This window comes from Pogoniulus pusillus, chromosome 20, assembly GCF_015220805.1.
Source record: "Pogoniulus pusillus isolate bPogPus1 chromosome 20, bPogPus1.pri, whole genome shotgun sequence".
NCBI classification, from domain to species: Eukaryota; Metazoa; Chordata; class Aves; order Piciformes; family Lybiidae; genus Pogoniulus; species Pogoniulus pusillus.
The window spans coordinates 1,108,632-1,136,296 of record NC_087283.1 but is presented as its reverse complement, the minus strand read 5'-3'; the positions used below and the strand labels follow the sequence as shown (position 1 = coordinate 1,136,296).

Sequence of the window (27,665 nt, the reverse complement as noted above, 5' to 3'; positions counted from 1 at the left end):
CTCCCTCTAGTGGGTTCGCTTTGTGACCATATTTTATGTGGAAAAACTGCTTCAGGAAGCTGATCAAATGCAGAGCATCTGAGCACTACACAACACCTCAGCTCAAAGGTAGGTGTTAAGCTCCAGGGAGTTGTGTGCCACCTGAGGGAGATCAAGCCCGGGCTCCTGCCCCTGACTGTGTACAAAGACACACTGTAAGAAAGAGAAGCTTAAGTAGCCACAGTAGCATGAAGTTAACATCTCATTTTTCCTTTCAATGCTTGTGTTTTACCTTTATTAAAGGTGTTACAGAACAATAGCCACAGAACATGCCAGACTGCTAGCAGAGAGGAGTTACAGTGGTAGAGGGAGAAAGATAGAAAGCAACCTGTTTACAAATAGATTGGTCTCTATTTTGTTTTGTTGGAACAGAGATGCTCATTTGAGAGAGAGAAAATAGTGCCTCTAGAAGATACCAAAAATACATGAAGTGATCCCAAGCTTTTGCTTCACAAACTCTTGAAAAGTGTTTGTGAAATTAAGACATCACTGTAACTCCAGGAACCTTCTTCCCTTGAGGAGTGCTGTTCACACAGGGCCTCCAGAGCTTATGGAAGAACTGAAAGATCCATTACCAAACATTGCAAAGCTTCCCTTTTTACAGGAGCACTGGAAGTGAATCTGCATCTTGCTCAAATGCAGCAAATTCTGCAATCCACATCTACCACTGTAGTTAACAAATTCCAGTTTCCAGCAGAACCAGTCCAAAGAGAAGTGAGTTTACTTGGCTTCAGAGGACTTTACATTGTGGGTGAGGCAAACATTCCTGGGTTTGCACTTGAAAGATACAGAGTGAAGAAGTTTTACTCATCCATCATACCTTTTATTTTCTACTACCAGTAGGTGATCATCCTTAAGGAAGTGGAGGGGTAGGAACTGAGGAACATACCAACTGCACTTTACAGATTAACAGCCACAAAAATAAAGCAGCTCTACAATCTCTGGGCTCACAAAACTAGGGTTCATTTGCAACACTTGACCAACAAGATGAACTGCAACAAGTGGAGAAGCTACATCTGTAAAGTGCTATTTTCATTAGAAGTGGCTAAAAAAAGCACAACTACAACAGATTTGAGTATTTGGTGGTCAGATTGTCGATGTCCTCTAAATCTTTCAGCTCACGCCCTGTGTTTTTTAATGAAATTGATGAGCCCGTTTGTTGAGCTGTCATGAGATGTCACTGGAGCATCCGATTCCAGTTCAGGCTCAATTTTCTTGGCAAGTTGCTTTCCAAGCTCAACTCTGCATTTATAAAAGCAGGGGAAGGAAGAAAAAAACCATTAGTGCTAACAACTGATAGAATTTACTATGAGTCATTAAATAATAGGCGAGTAAAAAGTAACTTGACAGTGAACATGACAGTGAATGTTCTTCCCTCCACCAACTGCTGACAAAGTTAATGTCATTCAGCTCAGTGCCACTCATGAACAACTTGAGTTTTCCCAGCTGCCTGGCTGAACAGACAGCTCTCATATTAGCAAGTTTCGTTTTTAGAGTTAAGCAGAGCCTCTTCCCCTTCAGCACTCCAGGAGTTACAGCCAGCAGGGTAAGAGTCTAGCACATTCCAGCAGCTGCAAGAATCTGGACTAATTCTACACCATCCCCACACGCCAAAGGTAATTCTGGAGGCCATTCTGGATTGATGTGTGGCAGCAAAAGCTGTACTTTTTCCTCAGTCTTGATTCCAGCATTCACAGCAGACATCAGCACTCACTAGACAGTCTTTTCAGTTTCTACTTCAATATTCTAAAGAAGTTGCTGCAGTAAGATGGCTCTGAAACACACCAAGACCTATATCCTTTGAAGAAGACAACTTAGGTGTCAACTGCTGTTCTAAGCCTGGAAAGCAAACTTGCTCCTCAAAATAACCCCTCAGAACAGGCAGGTTTCACCTGAAGCAAAGCTCCCCTTTCTCCTGCAGAGTAAGTCTCCATGCAGTATGTTTTATATCTGTAGTAGCAGAAACTGTACAACAATCTTATTAGCCCCTAATGAAGTCTTCCATTTTTAAAAGTGACAGTAACAAACTCCTCAAAGCTGCTCTTCCTAGTATGGAGCTCTGTAACAGGTGCAGCCTACAGCAGACAGACCTATATGTGAAGACATCTGCCCACAATCTTCTTGTATCTCCAGTACAAGGGAAAAAAAAAAACCAAGAGGCAGTCACAGCCTTTTGCTTAGAAATGCCAAACTGTCAAGTAAATGCTTCTAGAAGTAATTCTTTTCTCTTACCCAGCATGTGTTCAGCCAGCTTAACTGCTCTACTCATGACTGCCTTTCCCCTCTGCATTCGTTGTATTCTTTAAAATCAAACTAACCAGACACCCTTAAGGTCATTATGCATAGGAGAACAAGGACATGTGGAGACTTACCCCCAGAAAACCTGTTCTTAGTACTTTTTCCTTTCATTGTTTGTTCAAGTCACAACAGACGGAGCAATGCTGCAGCAGATGTATGACAAACAGATGAAGGACACTTACCCCCACTGGTCATAACTGTTAATATCCCAGACAGTTCCTTGTACAAATATCTTGTGCTCATACATGGCTATAAGCAGAAAAAGGTTGATCAGTGAACTTCATCAGACAGTTCTAACAAGCATTCACAGATCAGAGATCCATCTACTTACCAATGATGGCTCCCAGGGTGAAGGGGTTGAGTTTTGTAAACATGATAGAGTTGGTTGGTCGATTTCCCTCAAAGACCTTTCAAGACAAGAGTTATTGTTATCCAGTAGTCCACAGTGGACTGTTTGCATTAGCAGCAAACAGAAGGTCCTGAAAGCTTTAAAGGCCAACAGCCTCCACTAAGACTGTATAATGTCCATGTTTTATTGCAACAATGGCAAGGTGCTGTCCCCAAGCACCATTACTGGATACTATTTGCTACAGGAAGTAAAATACAAGGCAAGAATCCAGGGGTAGTGAAGTGAGAGCTTATCCTTACTGGAGTGCCTCAAAAGGCTTCCAGCTCGGCATGCCCTGGCAGGAGTGCCATTCACAGACTGCCCCACCAGGGCACAAGCACAACGCAGGCTTCACCCACGTTGATGCTGTAGTACCTAACCACCACCGGGGGGCACTGCCCCACCGGCCAACTCCACCCGCAGCAGCCCCGGCACCCCCTTCCCCACTGCAGCGCCTGGAGGGGAGCTCCGAGACACACACTCCGGTTACCTTGTGTGGAAGGAGCTTCTCCAGAGCTTCTCCACTCAGTCCTGCCGCCTGAAGTTCCTTACGAGCTTCATCAGCAGTCTTTCCTTTCATCAAGGCCTCGGTCTGAGCAAGGAAGTTGGCCAAAAGGATCTAGCAGGTAGAAATAAAAACATCAACTCAAGCTGCTGTTTCCTTACCTAGACTAGCAATAATCAGTGCTTGAATCTAGACCAAGAGCTACAGCTGCAGCTCTTGTTTTTAACACTATTGGCAGCAAAACGTGGACTAGATTGAGCTGCACAATGCCTGCCAGTGCCAGGAGACTTGATGACTACTTTAATAGTGCATACATGCAAAGAACCAGGACTGTTTGGCAGAGTCCTGAATGTGCTGCATCTGACAGCAAGCCTCCAAGGGAGAACAAAGGAGCCAGGACTTAACACACCCCTTTCCACCCAGGATAGTTTGCACTTTTATCCATGTAAATGGAAAGCTAGGTGCAAGGATTGGTCAGATAACCAATTAAGCTGCACTTCCTCTGCATGAAGGGAAATCCCCACAGCATACCATACACCAAACCCTGCCAATATAGCAGAAGATTTGAGTTTCCCATTCCCTGCCTAACAGTAGCTTGCAAATCCATGTGTGCTTTTGTCCCATACTTTAGGCTGAAGAGAAACTCTTACAACACCTATGGGCAAGTGAAAGCTCTTCTCACCTCCTTTTGCCAAGTCAAGCTCTAAAACTTGGACCTGTACTTGGGTGTTACTTGTCAACATACTACAGCTACACAACTGAAATGTAATCTGAAATCATGACAAGACTGGAATGCAGTGAGGGAATGTGGCTGCTCTGAAAGGTGCACTGGGTAGCAGACCTGGACATCTTGGAACCCCATCTATGGAACTCCAAAAATGGTTAGACTGAAAATAAATGCATTAAACTGAAAAAAAGGGGTGGTTAAATGAATATTCATGTGCAGAAGGCTCTCACCCTGGCTGTGCTAGCCCTCTCACTGCATTTTGTCCTACAGTTTAAGACCTGCAACAGCATCTGAGGAAGTTCTCATCAGCTCTAAAGATTTGCTCCTTCCTACTCTAAGGATCACACACCTTCTAATTCCTGCGTGGAATCTTCTCTGCAAATACTTAATTGCTCTCCTCAGCCATGCTATTGATCTGACTGAGGAGCTGTAGCTGCAGGTTCTTCAAGAGCAATAATGTCAGTTTGTTTGTCACATATAATCTGTCACTGTAACCCAGATCTTTTCAGAGATGCAGTGAGTGCAGACACAGTCTCTGTGTAGAGTTGCAAAGCGACACTCAGAAATACCAGGTACTGCAATAAGCTTCAATTCCAGCTGCCAGATGAGTGCCCTGACCAAGAATTTATTACCTTGTGATGCAAGCCATTTCTGATTGGATGTTGGGTCTGGACTGGGATCAAGAAGTCACAGGGAATCATGCGAGTTCCTGTAAGAAAAGCCACGTCAATAACCCTGCAACAGGAAAGCCTTTGGCAAACCTTAAATGCTCATCCCCCGGTCAGAGTCTTGCAATGACTCAGTCACTTAAACTTCAAGAACTGCTTTCTCTCATTCACAGCAGGGGAAGTGACAATACAGTCCAGTAGTTTCAGCTTTAGTTGTCTATTCTTATCACAGAATTAAAACCACCTTGCAGCCTTCAAAATTCCCCCATTAGGAGCACCATAGCAATGTGATGCTAAGTTAAAGAATCCAGCCTCTAAAGAGTCAGCTCTCTGCAGACTCTCACAGCTTTTTAGCCACCCAGAACTTAACTCCCAAGCAAGGTACTGAGTAGTTCCAGTTTACCTTGATGAATGAGCTGGTAAAAAGCATGCTGTCCATTGGTGCCAGGCTCTCCCCACACAATAGGGCCAGTGCTGTAGTCCACACGAGAGCCTTTCTTGGTAATGTACTTGCCATTAGACTCCATATCACCCTAGGAGGAGGGAAAGGCATCATCACTTTTCTTACTGTACACAGTGTGGTTCTGCATCAGTAATTCAACTACAATCAGTGCTGCTCTTTCACAGGAATTGCCTAAGCATCAGCACAGTCCCAAGCACAGCTCCAGGCTGGGTGGGGAATGGCTGAGCAGCTCTGAGAAACAGCACCTGGGGTCTGGGCTGAGGAAAAGCTCCACAGAAGCCTGCAGTGTGAGTGCAGCCCAGACAGCAACCCTGTGCTGGGCTGCAGCAAGAGCAGTGTGGGCACAGGGCAAGGGAGGAGATTCTGCCCCTTGGCTCTGCTCTCCTCACACCCCACCTGCAGTCCTGGGGGCAGTTCTGGAGCCCCCAGCACAAGCAGGACATGGAAGTGTTGGAGCCAGTTTAGAGGAGGCCACCAAGATGCTGAGAGGGCTGCAGCAGCTCTGCTGTGAGGGCAGGCTGAGAGAGTTGGGGCTCTGCAGCCTGGAGAAGAGAAGGCTTCCAGGACACCCTGGAGTGGCCTTCCAGTATCTGAAGGGGGCTACAGGAAGGCTGGGGAGGGACTACTGACAAGGGCTTGTAATGACAGGATGAAGAGGAATGGGTTTAAACTGGTAGAGGGGCGATTCAAAGTGGGTGTTAGGAAGAAGTTCTTTGCAGTGAGGGTGGTGAGACACTAGCACAGGGTGCCCAGGGAGGCTGTGGCTCCTCCCTCCTGGCAGGTGTTCAAGGCCAGGGTAGATGAGGCCTTGAGCAACCTGCTCTAGTGGGAGGTGTCCCTGCCTATGGCAGGGGGTTGGAACTGGATGATCTTTGAGGTCACTTCTAACCTAAACCATTCTATGATTAGGGATACATCTGCTTAATTTGTGGACACAAAGATAAAGGAGGTCTGAGAGGAAAAAAATCATCTCTAAATTAAGTGAGCCAATAAGCTGCTATCCATCTTGGTACCACTCTCTTTACACCTTTGGTTACACAGATCCACAGAGTCACAGAACTGGTTAGGCTGGGAAAGACCTTTAAGATCATTGAGTCAAGCCATTAGCCTAACAGTGCTAAGTCCACTGCTTGGTGGGACATCCCTGAGCACCACATCTATAAGAATGTTACCCTAGAAACACAGACCCAGGTTTCAGAACCAGGACAGAAGCATCTCTACATATTTGCTCCTTGAAAGCCTTCCCCTGGGCCTCACCTGCTGGAAGTAGGCAGCGAAGCGGTGCATGTACTGGTCGTAGGGCAGCAGCGCGTGGGTCTCGCACCCGTAGCAGTTGATGTACCAGACCCCCAGCATGGCCAGCAGCACAGGCAAGTTCTTCTCCAGAGGGGCGGTGCGGAAGTGGGTATCCTATGGGACAAAGGACAACTACAGCTGCAAGAGCAGCTGGCATCTCTCCCAACTCTTCCTGTCCTGAAGCAGGGAGAGTTTCCCAAGGACAGGCATTAGATGCATTAAGACACAGAACTTTTTCAAACCAACAAGTCTTAAGAGTGGCAAAACTGAAAGAGGGACCCCACACTCACCATCCAGTGGGCTCCTGCAAGCAGCTTCTCAAAGTTGTCAAAACCTAGCAATGGAAAAAGTCAGTTTGGATTTACTCTTACAATTTGAACTTGATTCCTCTTGCAGAGACAATTGTAGCAGTTGAGACTTTGTATGCAGGAGGCTCCCAACTCTTAAAGGAGTTTAAAATTTGCATTTCAACTTTGCCTGAAATTTGCTTCCCACAAGCCAGATATGATTAAAGCCTGGACTTCAGAGCAAGTCCAGCTTAATGAAACATACATCAAAACCCTCTGCCTAAAATTCCCATTCAGGTGGAATAAGCAAATAGAAGGAAAACAGAGACATAAAAGCCAGGCTTTGTATTGAAGGATATGATGAACAGTCAGTCACTTCACAGCCAGTGAGAGACAAATCCCCCCAAAACCAGGGCCAGGGTAGCAGAGCAGGGATTTCTGTGTTGGGCTGAGAAAAGTAGCTGAATTAAGGTGCTCTCCAAGGGAGGTTCCACCCACCTTACCCTTGTTCTCTTCATTCACCTCATTTCCTTTTGCTCTAATTAGGTTATTTAAACCATCAGTAATTTTCACTACCAAGTGGGATAATGTTAGCTAAACTTTCCTGAAAAGCCAGAAAACCTGATTCTTTCATGGAAAAAATGGAGAGCAAGCATTCAGAAAAAAAAAGGCAGCCAGCTCTGGCAAACAAAGGAAGTAAGAGCAAGAAGTGCAGCTAGATGTGCATGTCAGCAGTCAGCACCAAACCTGGCTGCCAGCAGCGATGAACACTTTGTTGCAGACAAAACAGTAAGTTTGTTTTGCTTTTCACACCGGTTTTTCTAAGCCTGCCAACTCCTGTTCATAGCCTTCCAAACCCACCGAACACATGGTTATTCTTCTACCCTCAGCCTGAGGGAGTTCCAGGTTGGTTTGGTTGTTTGTTTTTTTTTAAGAACAACAAACTGCGTGATGGTTTCAGACGGTATGCCTGAAAGAAGTGCCAAGGAACAAATGCAAGGCTGCTGGACAGCCAGCTCACCAAGCCACAGCAGTTCTTGGAGCTCTTCCGCATGAAATGTGCACTCTCCACCTACATTTGAGTCCTACCAGGAATGCCAGTGCTGCACCACAACAATGCAAGGAGGTGGGGAACAATTTCAAGTCTCTTTGTTCCACAACAAGCTGCAGATAGAAGCAGCATTCCCTCTAGCCTAGAAGAGCAAGAATGGGGACAACGGGAAGTAATGGGAGGAGATAAAACTAATCAAAGCTCCCATGCAGAGCTGGGGACAGGATGTTTAAGTGTGTATATACTAACAGAAACTCAATCCTTTAGTTTAAGAATGTCAGTTGCAAGGCCTGATGTTCAGCCCTGACATGGCTTTACACAGATCAGGAACTTTTGGCTATGCAAGTGACTCAAGAGATGCACTTTGGCTATTTGTACCCAACTCTGGGTAATGTCCAGAACTGCATTTACAGCACTAAAACCTCGACATCTGCTGCCCTGAACCTGATTCACAGTGGACTACTGTTAATGCATTTCACAGTCACGTTCCTGAAGCGAAGGGACTCCTTCTTGGCACTGCCACATCACAGGAATACCTACCAATGTGCAGGGCAATGGAGAGACCAATGGCAGACCACAGAGAGTAGCGGCCACCAACCCACTGAAACAAAAGAGACTGGTTTAGATAAGTGCAGGGCTTCTCAGTTCCAACTACCAGGAAATAACAGCACCAACTGCAGCAACACCAATGTTCTCTCCAGTGACAATTCACTACAGGTTACATGGCGTGGTGAAGGGCACCCACACCTTGCACCCACCCTGTAACAAGTGTCCATTTTTGGCTAATTTGAAGTCATCCTCCTGGTCTGATTTATGTAACGTCTGTTAAAGCAGAACTCTTGCTGATTCCAGTTTGCTTCCAAATACTAAATCTGCACCTTGTATTAGCTGCTTCCCTAACACCACTCCTCTAGAGCTAAAGCATGCTTCAGCAAGATTATGGCACTACCCAGTAAAAAGGGAATGCTCTAAAGAATTTCTGAACAGCAGCTTTAAAATCTAGTTTGTCAGGCATGTGGTCCACAAGACAAACCAATCTCATTCTGATTAAGGGCCAAGACTAATGACAGTATGCTTGAAATACACATCTGCCACCAAATATCAAATCAGGCTCCTGTTTCTGAGGTTTGACCTTTACAGGCCTACCCTGCACAGAGTAGACCCCAACAGTCAAATGTCACAGCTTATAATAACCACATACAGAGAGGAATCAGTTAAGATGTGTCTCCTGTTACCCAACAGCTGATTAGATAGCCAAGCACACAGAAGGCTCCTCTTCAGGCCTCTGATTGCGGGATTTTAATGCAGTGGTGGCCAAGAGACAACAAGATTGCTTTACTTGCCTAATATGCCCTCGAGTGGCCTTTAGTAAAGAGCCTTCAGGTTTTTCAGTACAGAGAACACAACTACTATATACTGTAGGTGTTTTGGCAGTTTCCTGACCTCTAGTTAGCATTTTCTGAAGCAAGGCAGATTACCCCAATAGTTAACATTTACACACAACAGCAGATGTTTACTTACATCCCAAAACTCAAACATGTTCTCTGTGTCAATTCCAAAGTCTTTCACTTTAGGCTGAAATTTAAAAGAAAGCATGAAGAACACCATAAGTAAACTCACTCTTAGAAAGCTTTTTCTAGCTAAAACTTGTGAGTTGTGTGCCCATTGAATATACAATCCCCTAGTTCCATCTTCCTTTAGAAATACAGAGCATACCTTCATTTCCAGCAATCACTACCACTATGGTGTAGTCATAAATCAATGACTTCCATTCATTTCCTAACCAATCCAAGCGGCAACAGTTAAGGGCTGGACTGAATTCCCATTTAACAGAAGCAGAACAGAAGAAAGGAACATCACACCACAAAGCCTGACAGCCTCTTAATGACTGTGGAGTCTTTTCCTAATTGCTATTGGTCTTTATTTCATACTCTGATGTGAACACCCCCAGGGTACAATATGCCAGTCATGGTACAGATTATACACACAAGCTCCCTGCATCACTTCAGCACTTGGGAGTACCGAAGAGCTTTACTTGTTACTCACACACTTAGGCAACTACAGGTAGTGCTCATTAATAAGATAGTCATTTCAAGTAGAAATGCTGACTTCAGATTTAAAGCTCTAGCAGAAAACCCACAAAGCTATAAAGAAGGTCCAAGTACTCTAAAATAGTATTTCAGTTACTTTCTGAAGGGAAAAAGGCTTCAAGAGGAAGGCTGTGCATTGGTATTGAGATATTGATGCCTTAAAACACAGGCTTCCTCACTGGACTTTCCAACGAAGCCCCTCTTAGAGGTACATCAAAAAACATGTTTGTCATACTTACACCATTGGTAGACAAGGCAACAAAATGCTTGGCCACAGCTGAAGGCTGAATAAAAGTAAAGAGATTGTTAGATTTAGAATGCTGATTATTTTGATTTCTGGTCATAGAACTGATCTGCTATCACTTACAGTTAGCCAAAGTACTGTGGCCTACCATCAGTCATCCATCAACCTGAAATCATCTTACTGCGTATGGGATTCGGCAGCATGCCTGAACACAACACTCTGGTCATACTCTCAGGAAACCCTCTGAGCAGCCCTGCTCACAACAGCATGTGGAGAACATGCTGACAGGCTGGGACACCAGTACTGCCACTGGGGAGCAGATAGGGGCTTGCTGCATAGGTACTGCCCTTCCAGCTAGGTCAGAAGGTCAAGCCAACTGAACTGCTGATAAATCTCAAGCTCCAGTTTAGGCTTTGGTCTATCACTAAGTGTTCTGGTGAACACAGCTGGGCTGTCTGCAGCAGTAGTGTAATGAGGAATTTCAAAGCCCAGCTTTCAAACTAAGGACAGCTACTCTGAGTGGAACAGGTTAAAGAGCATCTTAATTACCCAAGCTGGTACTATCTGCTTTTTTCTTTCAAAGGTTGGAAATAGGGGAGAATGACTCAAACTCAAGGTTTTTCTTCATAGCAGCCATCTGCCATAGTAAAGTCAGTCTATGACTCCAACCATGCTTCATTGTAGCTTTCAAAAGATTTGCTAAGAGCTGGCAGGTGATGGCCACAGGCACCATGGCCTTGGATTTCCCTATCAGTAGTTCCAGATGATTTGCCAGTCCCAAGGCAAACGCTAGACCTTTACTGAACAGGCAGGATTTGGGGCAACAATGTATGACAACTATTTCTAATGATAACTGTTAGCTTTATCACCTTGACCAGAAATAACAGCCTGTCACTAGCCATTAAGCACTGCAATACTCTGTTTGCTGAGCTGTAGAGCTTATGTTTGGGCAGCTACTGGCTCTCCCCCAAAACACACAGGGTGACCAGGGAGAAACTCCCCACCCAAAAGCTGTTGCATTGTTACATAAGCAAGACTTACATCTTTAGCAGCATGTAGGAACCACTCTTTGGCTGTTTCTGCATTGGTAATGGTTTCTTGGGTGGTAAAAGTCTACAGGTGGGAAAACAAGAAGGATGTAAGCCACTGCCCTTAAAACTGAAACAAGTTCAGCCCGCTGAAACATCACGTTCCAGGTCATCACTGCACTGATTCAAGAAGTTCCTAACAGAGCTGCTGCCAGACTTGAGCAAAACAGGGCTAGACAACCAGTGAAGACCAGTGTTGATGGGTTTATCCATTTAAACTACCATAGGCATGGAACTAGAGTAATTATTCCCTATTTGCTACCTTCTCTCCAAGCTGTTATGCAAAATCCTGAGATGAAAATTTTCTGCTTCACTGTACTAAATAGGAAGTTTTACCATTCAGCTAAAAAAACCTAATTGAGCATCAAACCAAGATAACTTAGCTGAGCTGTCCTCTTATTCAATTCCTACTTGTGCATGTAGGAACATTAATTTCTGCTAAGATTCTTGCCATACTTTTGTTTTGCTGATTAGAGGAAAATCTTTTCTTGCTTTATGAAGTGTGCACACAAGTTCAGTCATGCAGCTTTGCAAATATCTCCAACCATTCTGATTTACTCAGCCATCAAAATCTAGCTTTAAGGGTGAACACTAGATTCTACCTACTCTTGTCCATCCCCAGCAACATTCCATTATGAAACAAAGGCCTGCTATGCAAAACAAAAAATGTCATTCATCCTCTTTCAAATATGTTCAATTATCTAACCACAGCCTGGCCAACAGAAGTGGAAGTGTCACACTTTCAATCTGGCAGTCTTCTAAGCCTTTGAACCGTGGTTCTCAACTCAATTATTCCAAGTGACCATCAGAATTTCTTTATGAAGTTTCCTTCCTGTTCCATAAGCTGCTGCTCAGCTGCAGCATTGCCAAGAGAAGATAATGAGCACCATCACAGAGGATGGCAGTGCTACACACATTCATTTGTTGCAGCCTGGCTTCTACTGTGCTTTACAAATGGTGACCCAAGTTACAGAACTATGAACTTTGTTTTCATCTGTTTAAAGACAGAAGCATTCCTCAGAGGAAGGGAGCAGCTAGCAATTATCTTCACAGTAAGCTGTTAGCAAGGCAAGACTTAAAGGCAGCTAAGTCTGGCCTCAGAGATAAGTATCACCTTGTACAGCACAAGCACACTTCACCTCTGCACAAAGCTTCGTTTATACAGTGCTCAAGGAATTCAGCACCTGAATTCTTTAGGTGAACCAAACCAGAATGAAGATTCCTTAAGTACACACAATTCATTAGTGCAAAACATGAATACAAAACCCAGAACACTCTTAAGTAACACTACCTATGATAAAGGGTCAAGAGTAGCTTTAAGGAATCAGATCTTGGCTATTCAAGAACTCATTTATCTACACAGGACCCTACATTCCACCCCCAGGACAGTCAAACTCATGGGGATTCTTTAGGTTATTTCCAGCACTTGCTGCTGGTACACCTCAGGGATGCAGAAGTTAACGGAACCTTGTACTGCAGGTTTAGATGAATTGCAACAGGCCTGTTTAGAAACAAACTGCACTCAGAGTCCCTGATGCAGATCTTCCTGTGAACAGATCTCTGTTCTCACTGAATCCTTTCCAGTCGCACCCCTGTGCCTGTATCAGACATACCTTTGATGCAATGATGAAGAGCGTAGTGTCTGGTTTAAGCTCAGCCAAGGTCTTGGCTATGTGAGTACCATCAATGTTGGATACAAACCAAACACGAGGGCCTCCCTTGGAGTAGGGTTTCAGGGCTTCAGTCACCATCAGAGGGCCCTGGACAGAAGCAACAATTAGGTTCTCTTCATTGTGAGTTGTGTTTCTCTATTACCTTGTATATTTCTGTCTATAACTGTATATACTGTAAATATCTGCTTGTCTATTGTGCTAGCTGTAAATAAAATATTCCCAGAGCCGACTGAGCCTAGTCTGGGTGATTTCTAAAGTGGGGGGAGGGGGGGGCAGGGAACACCCAAACCATCACACATGTACACACAAAGATGTGTGGAAGTCAGGAGCTTACCAAGTCAGAGCCTCCAATCCCAATATTGACCACATCAGTGATTGCCTTCCCAGTGTAGCCTTTCCATTCACCACCACGGACTCTCTGTAGCAAAACACACAAACATTCTGCAAGGAATGTTTTGTACCCTGACTGGAAACAGGCTAGGTTAGAACCTGGCTGGGTATAGAACCAACATATGACAAACAAGCCGTGGTGGCACGTTATACCTGGCAGAAGTGCTTCATTTTGTCCAACACTCTGTTCACTTCTGGCACAACATCCTTCCCATCGACAAGTATTGGCACATTGGACCGGTTTCTCAGAGCAATGTGGAGCACAGCTCGGTTCTGAAAGGAAGGGCAAACGTTGCTGCAGCCATTTCCAAACCACACCTGGGAGCCCCATCCAGGTTGCACAATCTTCAAGACTTAATCCTCTCCATTAAGTGGAGCAGTAGTTTGTGTGTGCTTACACACATCTCCAGTTACCTCCATCACTCCCTCACTTGACAGGCCCAGCACAGAAGTTTTAAATGCATGGTGGTGTGCAGTGAACAAGCACCTTCTGGGTTACTTCCAAAGCCCCAAATCTCTTCAACAGCACTCAATGACTGAGGCTCAGAACTCAGCAGCATTCACCACTCTGATCTCCATTATTCTGGCATGCTTTAGGTATACAACAATGAAGTTGTTTCAATGACAGTACTGAAAATCAATTCTAACAAGCAGATGAAGTTATTTTCTCAATTCTCCTGAGCAGTCCATTTCATATAGGAAGAGACAAAAATGCATTTGAACATCTGACAAAAAGGGAATGCAGCAGCCACATTACCCCGTCCACTGCCCACAATTAAGCAATCCCCAAGTATTTGCACACCAGACATGTAGGCTGCAGTTGTGTTATGAGGGAAAAAAAAAAAAATCTGTTAGCATGCACCATGTTATATTAATTCTCCACAGTTACACACCATAGCACTGAAATCTGGCCTGCAATTTGCCTGTTCAGGAGCTTAATGCCTTTAATCTGGAATGAAGGAGCTAGTCAATACTAATGAACAAATTAAAAAATTAGGATGCTCTACCTCATTGTTCCTTGCTACAAGGAGAAGCATTGTCAGGCAAACACAGACAATGGGACCTGCCAAATTATGATGTAAACACCAAATGCTAATTAAAAAATCATTGAGTTTGTGGTTACTGAGTTGGAACACGAAACAGCTCTTTCAGCTGCTAACTATGAAAGTGCACTCACTTAGACCTGAGGTGAACAGAGGTAATTTTTTTGCCCCTCTCAGCCATGGAATGGTATTTAGTAAATGCTGCTCACTATGGGGCTTTAAGGAAGCTTTGTCTTGAACAGAAGCAGTCATGTGACCTGATGCCTACTGGCAAAGAGAAGTATTCACCAAGCATCAGGCAGGCTATGAGGACTGTGTGCAGCTAGAAGTTCTCTTGTAATGTGCTGTCTGTGCCATAGCAAGCTGCAAGTCTTAACTCATCTGGCACAAACACCTGGCTATGACATGCTTGGGTGCACTACAAAGCTTCCATGTAAGCAGATGCCAAGCACCAATGCCTGCAGACCCAAATACTGACAAGTCTCAAATAATCAACATAAATGGCTAAAAAATATGTTCAGAATCAGAGTAGTGGACAAGTCACTTCTTGCCATTAAGCAGCTGCCTCCTGTCTTACTGTTTTAGGTTTATTCAGCCGTGCTGTTTGACAGCATCTTCTTTAAGGTCTCAAGACAATTTGACGTTGTCCACACACTGATACTCCACAGCCAAGCCAACTTGATTTGATATTCTACACAAACAGAAAAAAATAAACCCCAAATCCAATTCCAAACCAGCTTCTGCCTGTAAATAAGAAATGGCATGACAAGGAAAAGACATTTCTAGACATACCATGCAGGTAATTGCTACATCAAATTGCCGTATCAAGACAGCAACAAAACAGCAAGCTTACAGCAGAAGCCAAACACTGCAGTTGAGTATTGTGTTTAAGTGCTTCTGGGAAAACTGCATCCCTCAGAAGCCTTCATCTGCCACTTCTGTCATACAGACAACAGGGAGTAACTCCATAAGGCACAGAGATGGGCCAACTGATAATTTGTGACATCAGACTAGTGAGAAGCAGTTATTTGAGGAAAATCAGGTAAATTTCAGACTTCTCACACTTCTGCTTCCCTTTTTCATTAGTTAGGACTACACCTGTGAATTGAGGGCATTAGAGAAGCTGAACCAATTCTCCAGTGAAGCTTTACCTGTGCATTCTTACAAACACATAGCACTCAGACAATACAATGGCCAACTGTGGAGTTAGGCTAAGCAGCAACAGCTAAATGACTCCATAGCCAAAGGAAACACTAATTTCTGGGAATATACCTCAACTATACTAAATAGCCTTTAATATTTAAGGCAGATGAATTCATCACACTACTGGGAGTGTGCATCTTTCATCCTGATTTGATTTCAAAAAGGTACAAGTGGGTTTTGGTAGGTTTTAGTGGAGATGTAAGCATAATTGTAACTTTTAGAGCTAGAAAAAAGAAAGATACTCATCCTCTTACTGAGGTGGCTTATTTCCCAAGATTGTTCATAGTCTCTACTGTTAAATGTATCCAAAGATAAGCTGCATCCACAACCCAAAGCACAACTCTCACTAACACTCTGTGGGCAGTTTGCTAAGGTTTGTGAACACTGACATTAGGCAAAAGCACGTTAAGAGATACCCAGAGCACAATACACAGCTCCATGCCTTTGCAGGCTCCAGCCCCCCAGAACACACCACCAAAATATCTGGAAAAGTTGAAGAGGTGTTGAAGAGATGTAATGGCTTTATTCACACATTTTCTTCCACCTTTAGCAGGGCTGCACAAAGCTCCCCTGTAAGTACTGGAGCAAAGCTTACAACCAAGCTATTTACAGTAGCAATCAGAGTAAGTTTTTTTCAAGGCTTCTTACAGATACATGAACATCCTCTCAGCTGTGCCTACACTTAAGGAAAGAGCCATGGACAGAAATAGCCTTACCTCAGTGAAGTTGATCTTCTCTCCACTGAACATACGCTCTCTGGCACTTTCCACACCCCTTGACTTGGCCTGAGAAAATTAAAAATAGACTCCTCTGAAATAGTAGGTAGCCAACGTGCACTACAAAGGTCCAGCTCCGTTACAGCATTTACCACAGCGCAACAGGAACTGTTTAAAAGACTAGATAGCTTCTAGAGCAGAAGCTGAAAACAGCCCACAGTGCTTTATTCTCTTCAGCAGTTACACAATAACTTATGCTCAGTGGTCAAGATCCATCTCAACTACTGAATTTCAACTTGTCGTGCCACTGAAGGATTTATTATGAATGCTTTGTAGCACCTTGGAATTCCTTTTCAACTGAAGAGCAGCAAAAATAATTTTGCTATGGCTTCTTTTGTTGGTTCTCTTCCTTTCAAAAATCCATGCCTTATCTGGTTCAAACCTTCAGCTGAAACAATACTTAAGGAAGGCTGAAAACACAGACACAAGTGAATGACACAAGCTCCTTTCTTAAAGTTTAACTGCAAACCAATCTCAAAACTGAAGACTGCAGGACATGAGAAGTTGTTCCAGTTGCACACATAGGAGGCATGATCACCTCTTACAGCTTTAGATGAGTTGTAGTGTTTTACAGCAGTGCCACAGAACCATTAACATTAAAAAAGATCTAAGATCGTCAAGCTCAACCTTCCTCCCAACATCTCCATGACCACTAGCTCATGTCCCTGTGAGTCAGCTGGTCTGCTACCCAGAGGAAAACCTTTTCTGTGAGCACAAGAAACATCTGCACGCTGAAAAATGGCTTTGTACCTTAGGCCTAATGGACAAGGGGAGACTCTAAACAGTGCCAAGACTTGTAAACAGATGCCTTTTAACTTGGGTGGTCTCTCCAATTTAGAGCTAAATGGATATAAACAATGCTGGAATAAGCAGCTGCAGGTAAAGGTTAACTTAATCAATAAACCAAACAGGCTTTTAAAGAAAGAATTACCAGTTCCATCAGCATTTTCATCACATCTTCTGTAATGAGGTTCTTTGAATAATCCAGTAAGAGATCTCCATGATCACTGGTCAGAGTCAAGCTGTCAAAACAAACAGGTTGCTTAATTGCACATTCCTGAGTGACTGTTTTAAGCAAGACAATGATAAGCCCTTACAGACTACAATGTAATTGGAATTCTAATTGTACTAAGTTGAAGATGACCTGAGGGACCAATGTGCCCCACAAGTTTCATAAACTGACTCACTAGGATGCTGTTTCAATTGAAGGCCATGGTTTTCAACAAGCTCAGTTACAACATCCACTTTCTACTTGTGAAAGTCCAACTAAAAAGTACAACTAATGTGCAGCCAGACAATCAATTCTGTTTCCACTGAGCCACTGGCACTCTGCAGCTACAAGCATTTTCCTAACATATCTGAGGTAAAAAGCTCACCATGTTCTTTTGCTGCTCAAAAATTACTCTATAGTTCCTTCCAACAAGTACTGGCATTCTTTGAGATGTAGATTTGGACAAGCCTGATTAAGAAACCTACACAACTTCAAACTACAACATTCTGTCAGCTACCTTGCAGAATTGTAAGCCCCATGTGTGCATGGCAGAGTCTTACTTCTTAAAAGAGAAGCACTTGTTAGATTTAGTTCTGAAACAAGGTCCAGCAATAGTCCAAGAGAAATCAAGTGAGGCTGTTTGCATTTACTAGCCTTTCCTCTGTCTGAGGAGTCCTACAGCCCCTCTAGACCTCCACAGAACAGTTTGCTACTTATTCTCAGCTGTAATCTCCAGCCAGAGATACACATTTACTCTAAACTGAAGAGCCAAAGTTCTGTAAGCAATCCAGCAGGCCTTCCATGGCAGTACAGAAGGCTCATTGTACCTTGCTCTCACTTGTGTCCCACACACACAAGCCACAGGAAGTTGCATGCATCTAAATTCTCTGTGACTCCTCCTTGTTCAGCAGCTCCCCTGCTTTTCCTTCCCCAGCACTTGAGCACAGGAATATGCGCTGTAATTCTAGTGCCCATGCATGCTGGGGCTTCACACCACAGCATAACAGCTATCCCAAGCAGATACACCACGACAGAGCAGGCACAATTCGGCAAAGAGTGGAACTGAGCCTACAGTAACTCACAACGTCTAAGACATTTGAGTGGTTTCATTAACTTGAGGGGAAAAAAAAGAGTTCTGGTCTTAAAATACACTAAATAAGGCAAGGAGGAGGTCTTCAAGCACAAGCATTTCTTCCTTGGGCTAGTGAAGGAAATCAGTATCAATGCTCTTAATTAATCATTCTTCTCTAAGTGGGCTGCGAACAATCCTGAAACCCTGAGCATCCAGCACAAGAATGCCTAGTTAAGGGCAGGAAGAAGTGTTACCTCTCACCTGCCTAGCTAGCTGTTTATTGACACAGCACAGTAGAAGAACTCACTCTCCAATTCTCTTTGACATTTGATGCAATTTACAGCAAGGTCTCAGATCTGAACACCTTTTACAAGTAACACAGTAAGGCTGCACAGAGGCAATTAATAGTAGCCCTTTTTCAGTTGAGAGAAGTGCAACTCTTGAAATCCCATCTACAGCTTCACACAGAGATCTTTTCCAGTGTTCTAATCCACAGATATGAAACCCTTACAACATTTTCTGTTGACCTGACATATGGCCTTACTTCTACAATCGTTATTTTACCTATAGGAATAAAACCCCCAACCTCTCTAGACCTAGAAGCCAAGGTGTCCCATGTTAAGAGTCTAGCTAGAACTTCAACAACTCATTTGAACAAACTGCAGAAAAGGTGCATCCCAAGAGATGTCAAGCAAAAGCAGCAAGCAATGGCTACCAGATCTAACTTCCTCCCTACCAGGCGGAACCCAGCATGCGATGTAATCCTAGCTGAAAGCTTTACACCCACGGACCCACCCTTGATTCAAGCAGAAGCAGTTCGGTTGTGCTCCTGCACTACCCATTCTGCAATGCAGCAGTCAATGGCAGCACTCCCCAGGCAGAACAAGAGCCTCGACACAAACTACAGCCACAAGTCAGTGATGCAGCCCTTCATCAGAAGGCCACCTGCAGCATCTCAGATGGGTTTTTCCTCCCATCTAGACACAAACTAAATCTGTTTGCAACCCTGTAACATTATTACACCTGGATTGCCCTGCTGGTGTAGTTCCCATTTGAACTGAAGGATCTTTCTAATCCCTTGTAATGGACAAGGCACCTAGCAGGAGTACACCACCAGTGCTTTCTATCTTGCACTAGCAATTTGCATCAAGAGTGCCTGAATCAGCATTCAAGCACCTACTATCTGCTGAGCTTTATGAAGGCTGCATCATATCAGATCTAAGCCCTTCAAAACTTTTCTAGTTAAGACCCACTCTTACTCCTGGGCAGCACAGAAAGGTATACCCTACAGATCTGACCACACTCTCCATCAGCAAAACAGGATGCATAAATTCTACAGAAACAAAAAGGCAAAAGAAAGGATCTTCTGTCTATATTCTGTAGGACACAATCAGCAAATGTAAGGTTCTCCTAAGAAGATAAAATAGGTACTTGTGCTTAGAAATAACATGCTCAGATGAAAAACTATTCATGCCAGCCTGCAACTTCTCTAGGCCCAGTGCATCCCAGTACTGGTTCTAAGTTTTCTCTTCTCCTTCTAAAGGAAGGCAGAGTCGATCATTTTATGGTAGCAATTACAGCAGAACAGACATGTATTCATAAAATATCATTTCAAATGAGGAGAGATGCAAACTGAAGCAAGGACCTTGTGGTCAAAGCCCCAGGCTACCTAAGCTTTCAGCAGATATTAGCTACTATAATCCTGCTGATATGGCTCAAAGTGGCAATCAGTGAGAGGTACACAAGCAGGTCTGCCAAACCCAGTCTATCAGTTCTGCAGTTACTTTGCTAGGAGAAAGCTCTTCTGGTAGTCTAGAACGCATTTGGTTATCAGGAAACAGGACGGAAATAATGAAAAAGATTAAGTCAATTTAGAACCTTCCACTATTCCCTGTCCCTAACAGGCACTGCAAAATTGCACTACACTGGGCACCTATTTGAAACAGACAATCCTGGCAAAGAATGCTTGACAAAAGAAGACATCTGATAAGCACATTTTAGGAGACAAAATAACTACTTTCAACAAGCAGGAAACATGTCAAAGATGACTGTGCTGAAACCAGCTGTCAAATATCTTCTCCTTGGATAACTGTGCCAAAGTGTGGCACTAAAAGCCCATTACACATTTACAAGAGCAATTAAACACAGACTATTTGAGATTGAGAGAGCATATTTTATGGTTAAAGTGGTTGGGACAATATTAAAGCAACTCCCTAATAAGAGTACTTGCTTCAGCCACTCAGGAAAGAACCATGTAAGAACCCTCTTGAGTAGATCTGATTCATTTGCTGGTTTGCTTCAGGTTTTCTTTATTCTGAGGATGTTACCAAATTCAATCTCTTGGGATATACTGGAGATACAGTAAACTTCCAACCAGAACTTGCTCTATTTGAGTAGCTGGTAAATCTCTGTTAGACAGTAGGTTCTCCATCAGTATGAAAAAACAAATGTTAGAAGAAGCAGGTTAAGCCAATACTGCAGAAGTGACATTTTAATTCTTGTACACTGGTGTGCAGGACTTCAGATGTGGTGTTCAATTCCAATTTAAATAGTGTTTAATGAGTTCCAAAGGAAAGAAAAGTCATTTTACCTAGAATATTAGTGAAAAGCTTGACGCATGCAACAAGTCTTATCTCAGCACCAGGAAACAGAAGCGCACTGTATCTACGCTACCCAAACTCAAGCCACGGATGCACCTACATAGGCTTTTCAGACTGCTGAAACAGTTTAACAGTGCAACCACACAGAGCTTCTCAGCAGCCTCCACTGTAGGGAAAAACGAGTCCCACTCCACAGGATGAAAGCACTGACCGTTACTAGACTGCTTGTACTTCTTACTTCCTCGTTTAGAAAAACGTGATGCAATGCAATGCAATTTCTGTTCCGTGAACAGCAAGAGGCAAGGGAGAGCTAAAGCTACTAACGGCGCTGCGGCCGCCGGGAAGGGCAGCAGGATGGCCGGCTGCTGGCGATTTTCTCGCCGATCTTATCATGACTAAGCAGCCGGTTGCGAGGCTGCGGACGGAGGACCCACAATGCCGCTGCGCGAGCCGCAGCCCGGCGCTGTGCTCCGCGGCACGTACCCTGCTGCAAGGATGAGTCAAGGACAAGCGCGCTGGGCCGCCCTCCCGGGGGCTGCCGCCGAGTGCCCTCGCAGCCGCCACTGCCACCCCCAGCAGCCCACGCCAAGCTCCCTGCAGGGCGCTCTGGGCCCCAGGACCATGTGCCCGGCCCGCCACCGGCCTCCGACCGGCCGAGGCGGCTCCAGCCAGCGGCAGCCGACCTCACTCGATCCGCCGCAGGCCGGCGGGAGCGGCGGCGAACACATGCAGCCGCCCGTGTGCGCTGCATCACCCCAGCCCGCCAGGGCCGCTCCCTCCCCGCGGCCCTGCGGGCAGGACGGAGAACGACGCGGAAAAGGCGGTTCTCAACGGGACTCAGCCGGGCGGGCGCATCGCTCCCGCCCGCGGCCACGGCCCACTCTCCGGCAGCGCCCACCTGAGGAAGGGATGGAAGGAGGGAGCCGGACAGCCCCACGCATCCCCGAGCCTTGAGACACGGAAGCGCCCGGCATGGCGGCAGCCTAAGAGCCCGGCAGGCCGCGGCGGTGGTTGGGGAGGGCATGGAGGCTGCTGCCCCGCTCGGCCGCGGAGGAGGGCGGGCAGAGGCCGCCCAGCCTCACCTGAACTTCTGGAAGCGATCTTTGTCGGCCTCGAACAGCTGCCGCAGGACCAGCTTGGAGGAGTTGGCCTTATGCCACTCTACCAGCTTCTTGAAATGGGGGTCGCCGGAGAGCGCCATGTTAGCGGTCAGGGAGCGCTGAGACACGCACTGGCAGCGAACAGACACCACCACGGCGAGCGGAGCTGCTGCCGCCGCCGCCGCCGCCTCCGCCTTTATAGCGGCGAGCTGGGCCTCCCGCCGGCCCCGCCCCAGCCCCCTCCCTCGTGGGCCGCCCCGCCGGGCGGTGGGATTCCCTTACTGCCGTGCCAGCCGGCGGGAGGAGCGGGCAGTAGCCCGGTGGCCGCCGTGAGGGGCGGGCAGTGGCGGCAGCGGCCGGTGCTGGTGCTGCCGCCCGAGCTAGCAGCGGCTGCGTGGGCAGCGCGGGGCGCCGTAGCCGCCGCCGGTGGGGCTGTGCAGCGCAGCCCGGTTGTGAAGGCAGCGCTGCGGCGGGGCCGTTTCCCGGCACGGGGCAGCCGGGGCAGGCGGCGGGCGCAGCGGTGCGGAGGGAGGGCCTGGCCGCACCACCCGTCCTGTTCGCCCAGCCAGCCGCCCGAGGGCAGCCGCCGCAGCTGTGCCAGCGCTGCTGCTCGTGTAGGTGCGCAGGGACCCACTGAGCCCAAAGTCACGCTTCTCTGGGCCGTTTCTCCGCGGCCTGACCTGCCTGGTGTGGCCCGGCTGAGGGGTGCGCAGGGCATAGGGAGGCCGTAAGGGAAGCAGTGCTTATTCTGGGGCTCGCTGTAGGGAAACGGCTCAGAACCCCAGCCTGGCATTGACCCTGCCCTAAAACCTGCGCTGGACTTGCAGAGCCAGCCAAAGGAGTGCCCAGCCTTTCTGCCAGCATCGTCCAGGCCCCCGCGCCGCACGTCAGCTGCTCTGCTTTGCACTGCCAACTGCCTTCCCCTGGCCGTTACATAAGGAGCTTACGCGCCCGAGCTGCCACGGGGGTGGCACTGCTGTGGGGGGCTGGCGCTGCCAGGCCTGCGGCAGCTCGCTCTGAAGGCAGGCCAGGGCAGGCAGGCCAGGGCAGCTGCACCATTCTTCAGGGGGGAAAAGAAGCTGTTATGGATGTAAAGGAGAATGCTGATTAACCATGGGTGTGTAAAGGAATATGTCAAATCCTGCACTCTGCAGCTCAGGAGAATAAATCCCACTGAAGTCATGTTGAAAGCACTTAAGCCCCTTTCTGGAACTGGGCCTAAATCAGAGTCATGGACTATGAACTTGACTCAGATCACCAATATCACAGCCTGGTTCTAAGGCAGCAGAATCAGCACTTTTTCCTTGCTGCAAAGCAACTAAACAATATTCTTCATTGATCCTTAAAGATATTAGCAAATGTTGATCTGTAGTACAGCGAGAATTCACTAAAAAAGGTCCTTCTTTTCTTCACAATTTCTTGTTTCTAAGGTTTGCTTTTTCAGACTTCAGTGTGTAACAGGCCAAAGCCTTTTTCTTCAGTGAAAGAAATCTTCATCACTTGATTTGTTTCCATTTTTGTTACAGTTTTGGAAGCCACTCTCATCCCTGCCAATCATAGGTTTGGGCAATTTCTCCAGGGCGAAGCTGATGTTTTTCAGGCTGCCTGAATCTGCTTGACATCCATCAGCACATGTGGTTTCCTGCATGTAACTTTATGTAAGGAAGGAAAATGAAGTGAGAAGTAACAAAGGAACTGTGCAGTTGGTTCCACAAGGAAGCACACAAGTGCTGAACAAGTCTTTGAGAAGCCACTCGGGTCATGGTGCTGCCTGCCATGTAAACGTTACACATATTCCTTCTTTTTCAAGGACTTTAGGATAACATCCTCAATCTCAGAATCATAGAATCGTTAAGGTTGGAAAAGACCTCCAAGACCATCAAGTCCAACCTTCTACCCAGCGCCTCCATGACCATGAGACCATGTCCTCTGCCATATCTACTCTTTTTTGAACACTTCCAGGGATAGTGACTCCACCACCTCCCTGGGCAGCCTTTTCCGTTGCCTGACCACACTTGCAGGAAATAAATTGTTCCTGATCTCCACCCTAAATCACCCTGGTGCAGCTTGAGGACATTACGTCTTGTGCTGTCATTTGTTAGTTGCTAGAAGAGGCCAACACCAACTTCACTCCAACCTCCTTTCAGGGAACTGTAGAGAGCAGTAAATTATCCTCCCAGCCACTCCTTCTCCAGGCTAAACAGCCCCAGATCCCTCAGCCTGTCCTCACCAGCCCTGCTCTCCAACCCCCTCACCAGCTTCTTTGTACCTACTCCAGCACCTGAGTAATCATGGACGCCTGTTGCTAGCCAAGCTGTAACCCTGTCTGTGAAGTTCTTTGGTTTCAGAAACATCTCCTCTTAGCCATGGAGAGAAAACACTTTGTGAAGTGTTTGCCTTACTGACAGCAGTCAGTAGGCAGCCGCTAAATGCTCCTGAACCACTTGTCTGATTTTTCTCAAACCAGGGCAAATGGATTTCATTACAGTGGCTTCACCATACCCCTACCAAATCCAGGGGTACATCCCTTATATACATTTCCCCCTGAGTTTTATCCTGCTATCAGCATTGGTCACTCTTCTCAGAGCACCTCACCTATCCAGCTGGAGGCCTGCCATGCGTACAAACCTATGCTCTCTTCTCCCACAGGCCCTCTCAGCTGCTCTCTTGTTTGCTTAAATGGTGACGATGTTGCAATTTTGCTTCTACTTTTCCACTTTTGTTGTTTCAAATTTGAGAATTCCCTTGTCCTGCCTTTCACTGTGATACTCAGGTGGTGTCTGAGGTGTTGCTCTCTTCATACTCAAGATTTCACTGCCTGTTACTACATGACCTGCTAAAATGTCTTTTGACAGTTTCTTTCCTGAATCCTCATTCATGGCTACAGTTCTTTTCTCTGGCTACCTCCCTTTTCCATTTTCTTTCCATATCCTAAACCACAGGATAGCTCTGTAGCTTCTTTCTGCTTTGAACATGCAGCAATTGTGAATACTGTGATTGTTCTTTTCCTTTTCACCTGAAATTCAAATCTCGGTCCAAATTCCAGCACAGCTCTCTTCAATGTTGTTTCCCCTTCCTTAGCATTTTTATCACAGCTCTTCCACTATTTGAATTTTCTCCAAATTCTCCAGATATTAAACCCCAAAGCCAGCAGGATTTTTTTGCCTTCACATCCCATATTCACAGGCATTCTTCTCATAATTGTATCCATGCAAGGATGTCTAGTCTCAGGTAATCAATGAGGTAATCAATAAGGGATTCATTTTAGGTCACAGTATGGACAAACTGTGGCTGTAACATCACTGCCTTGCTAGCAGCTCTGTCTAAAATGCTGATTTTCTCACCCATAAGTAACGTGCTTGCTGCTCATAGAATGTAAATTGCATCTACATCCTTTTGTAACACTTTGCTCTAAGCTTTTTGAGGTGTTCTCTCCCATTTCATTAATTGCAAAGGTTCTGCCTTTTGTATTTTCCTCCCTTAGACCTTCTCCTTTGGTGCCAGCACTTTCTTACTTCCCTTTTCCTTTCCCTGAGACGCAGAGTATACACACCTCAGAGAGTTCTAGAGTTCAAACCATTCCAACAGCAGACTACACACATTTTATGACACAGGAGAAAGATACCCAGGCCAAGGTCCTAGTTCTAATCTTGAAAGCCCACAGGATAAGGTCTGTCGCTGTTTCAGGAGTTGGTTGCCTCTGGGTAAGCTGTGCAACAGCTGACCACCAAAGGGACAGTAAGGCCTTGTCTGCACTGAAAAGCCCAATTGATTTCATTGCAGAGGGTAGAAGGAGGATTTGGACCTGAGAGGCTGAGCAGCTCAGACAGCTGTAAAGGAACAGGCACTTCCATCAAGATGAGTTTTAAGGCAGCTTTAGCATAGATGGAAGTGATTATGTGCAGCCAAGGCAAACCCTTTAAGCTAACAGAACACAGGCAGTGTCAACACAGTGGTGCTTTGGCTCTTGTGAAAGAACTTTCTGAAGCACTTTCCCTTTCCAAAAAGGCCAAAGGCTGCCCCACCACCATCACGCCCTCTGGGGCTGAGAAAGAGCATGTCAGTAAAAGGACATTCAGGTGGAGATCAGTTTTGTGACCAACAGGGTACAGTAGTGGGTTTACCACTCCACAAACACCAGCCTCTGCTACCAACAGCTGCACAATGACCCACTTACAAAACAGACAAGCGAAAATGCCACTCTGGGAGACAGCTGCATAGACATTAATATTTCCAAATGAATGTGGAGAGACTGAATACTACTGCCTCAGGCACTCATGCCAGAAAGGTTAAGTGGCACATTTAATAGATAATCTCTATGATTAATTTATCAGAAGGAACCAAGTGGCTAATTTCCCCTAATTGAAATTTGCTGGCATGATAAAAAATGTTCATCTGTAATTTCACTTCTGTTTAAATCCATTGTGCTAACTTATTTTATGAAAGCAAACAGAACTACAGTGTTGAATCCTGCTTTCATTCTCCACTGATGAAACAAAACACCTGAATGGTGATCAAGTAGAACAGGTTCTTTTGAGGGCTGACACTAAGAACTGGGCCCAGAGTCCCATTGCAGTGCACACCAATCCAGTGCACACTCACTACAGTGAACTGGGTGCAATGGAGGTCACTCAGCTTAGCCAAGAAATGTGCTCTTTGTAAGACTGGAGCAGGAGCTTCGGGCGAAAAGCTTGCAGCCACCTGAGGCCAGGACTGTGTCAATGTGCTAATAACAGAAATATTTGAGCTGATCACCTATGCCTACATTTTAAAGCATTTCTAATACATGTAAGATCTTGAATCCACTGCACTCCTGAAACTTGCAGAGCATCTCAGCTCGGCAGTGCTGCGATGCAGTGAACCTCTGTGTGGGTCTCTGAGAATTTCCTGATGGAACTGGAACTCCATGCTCCTGAGTCCAGACCTTGTGCCATCTCTTTTGTGCCAAGAAGCTCTGCTCTCGATTGGATTCACGACACACAAACACCTCTTGGCTAGCCAGCAGAGCTGTGTTCTTAGTGTGGTTTTTATCTTAGTCACAGCTTTTACAGGTTTTAAAATGCACTCAGAGAAATGGTGCAGATTCCACTCCTTCTCCTTCCCCTTTGGAGGGGTGGGGGTGATTCTTAAATATTCCTGCTACAACCCTGCCTGACTTTTGTAGATTGCATAGTACTACCACTGCAGTAGTAACTCTGGATGTTGAAAAGGGTCTGAAGAACCCGGGACAGAGCAGAGAGCCAGAGGGCCCCTGCCCTGTCCTGCCAGTTCCCCAGTAATGCCAAGTAAGGGCAGCCTCCTGGAAGCAGGAAACAAGAATCATCTACATCAAGCCCGTGTGGCAGCATCTGAGCGTCCAAGGCTTGGCAGCAGCTCCTCGCAGCTCTGCTGAGCACTTACCAACAGATGGCAATACTGCACCGAGCATTCGGTACCTGCTGCCCCTTGGGCTCTCTGGCCTTAACAGGGAGATGCAAAATGGTTACTGCCTTCTTGAGAGCTCCTCTCAGGATGATGTCAGAGGAACGACATCGCTCTGCAAAAAAAAACCAACCACCTGACTTGCTCTGATGGATATACACAGGGGCAGCGCTTCTGACTGCCAGCCGAGCTGGCTGGCCCATCTCCTCATCCACTGAAGGTCACGGGGACTTCACCAGTTTCACTGGCTGC

The 27,665-nt window shown here is 45.9% G+C and overlaps 1 protein-coding gene across 1 annotated transcript; it reads right to left on the bottom strand.

The window, feature by feature from the left end:
* Positions 1 to 244: 244 nt before the first annotated feature.
* On the bottom strand, positions 245 to 22,176 carry GPI (glucose-6-phosphate isomerase). Its single transcript, XM_064159898.1, has 18 exons — positions 21,975 to 22,176; positions 17,161 to 17,251; positions 16,170 to 16,238; positions 13,361 to 13,480; positions 13,152 to 13,235; positions 12,758 to 12,904; positions 11,098 to 11,169; positions 10,052 to 10,096; positions 9,244 to 9,297; positions 8,263 to 8,323; positions 6,675 to 6,718; positions 6,346 to 6,498; positions 5,029 to 5,158; positions 4,590 to 4,666; positions 3,216 to 3,344; positions 2,669 to 2,744; positions 2,520 to 2,586; positions 245 to 1,281 (listed from the first exon to the last, which is right to left on the bottom strand). Exons 1-18 carry the CDS (start codon positions 22,091 to 22,093, stop codon positions 1,158 to 1,160), a joined length of 1,662 nt encoding a protein of 553 aa, XP_064015968.1. The 5' UTR covers positions 22,094 to 22,176; the 3' UTR covers positions 245 to 1,157.
* Positions 22,177 to 27,665: the final 5,489 nt, after the last annotated feature.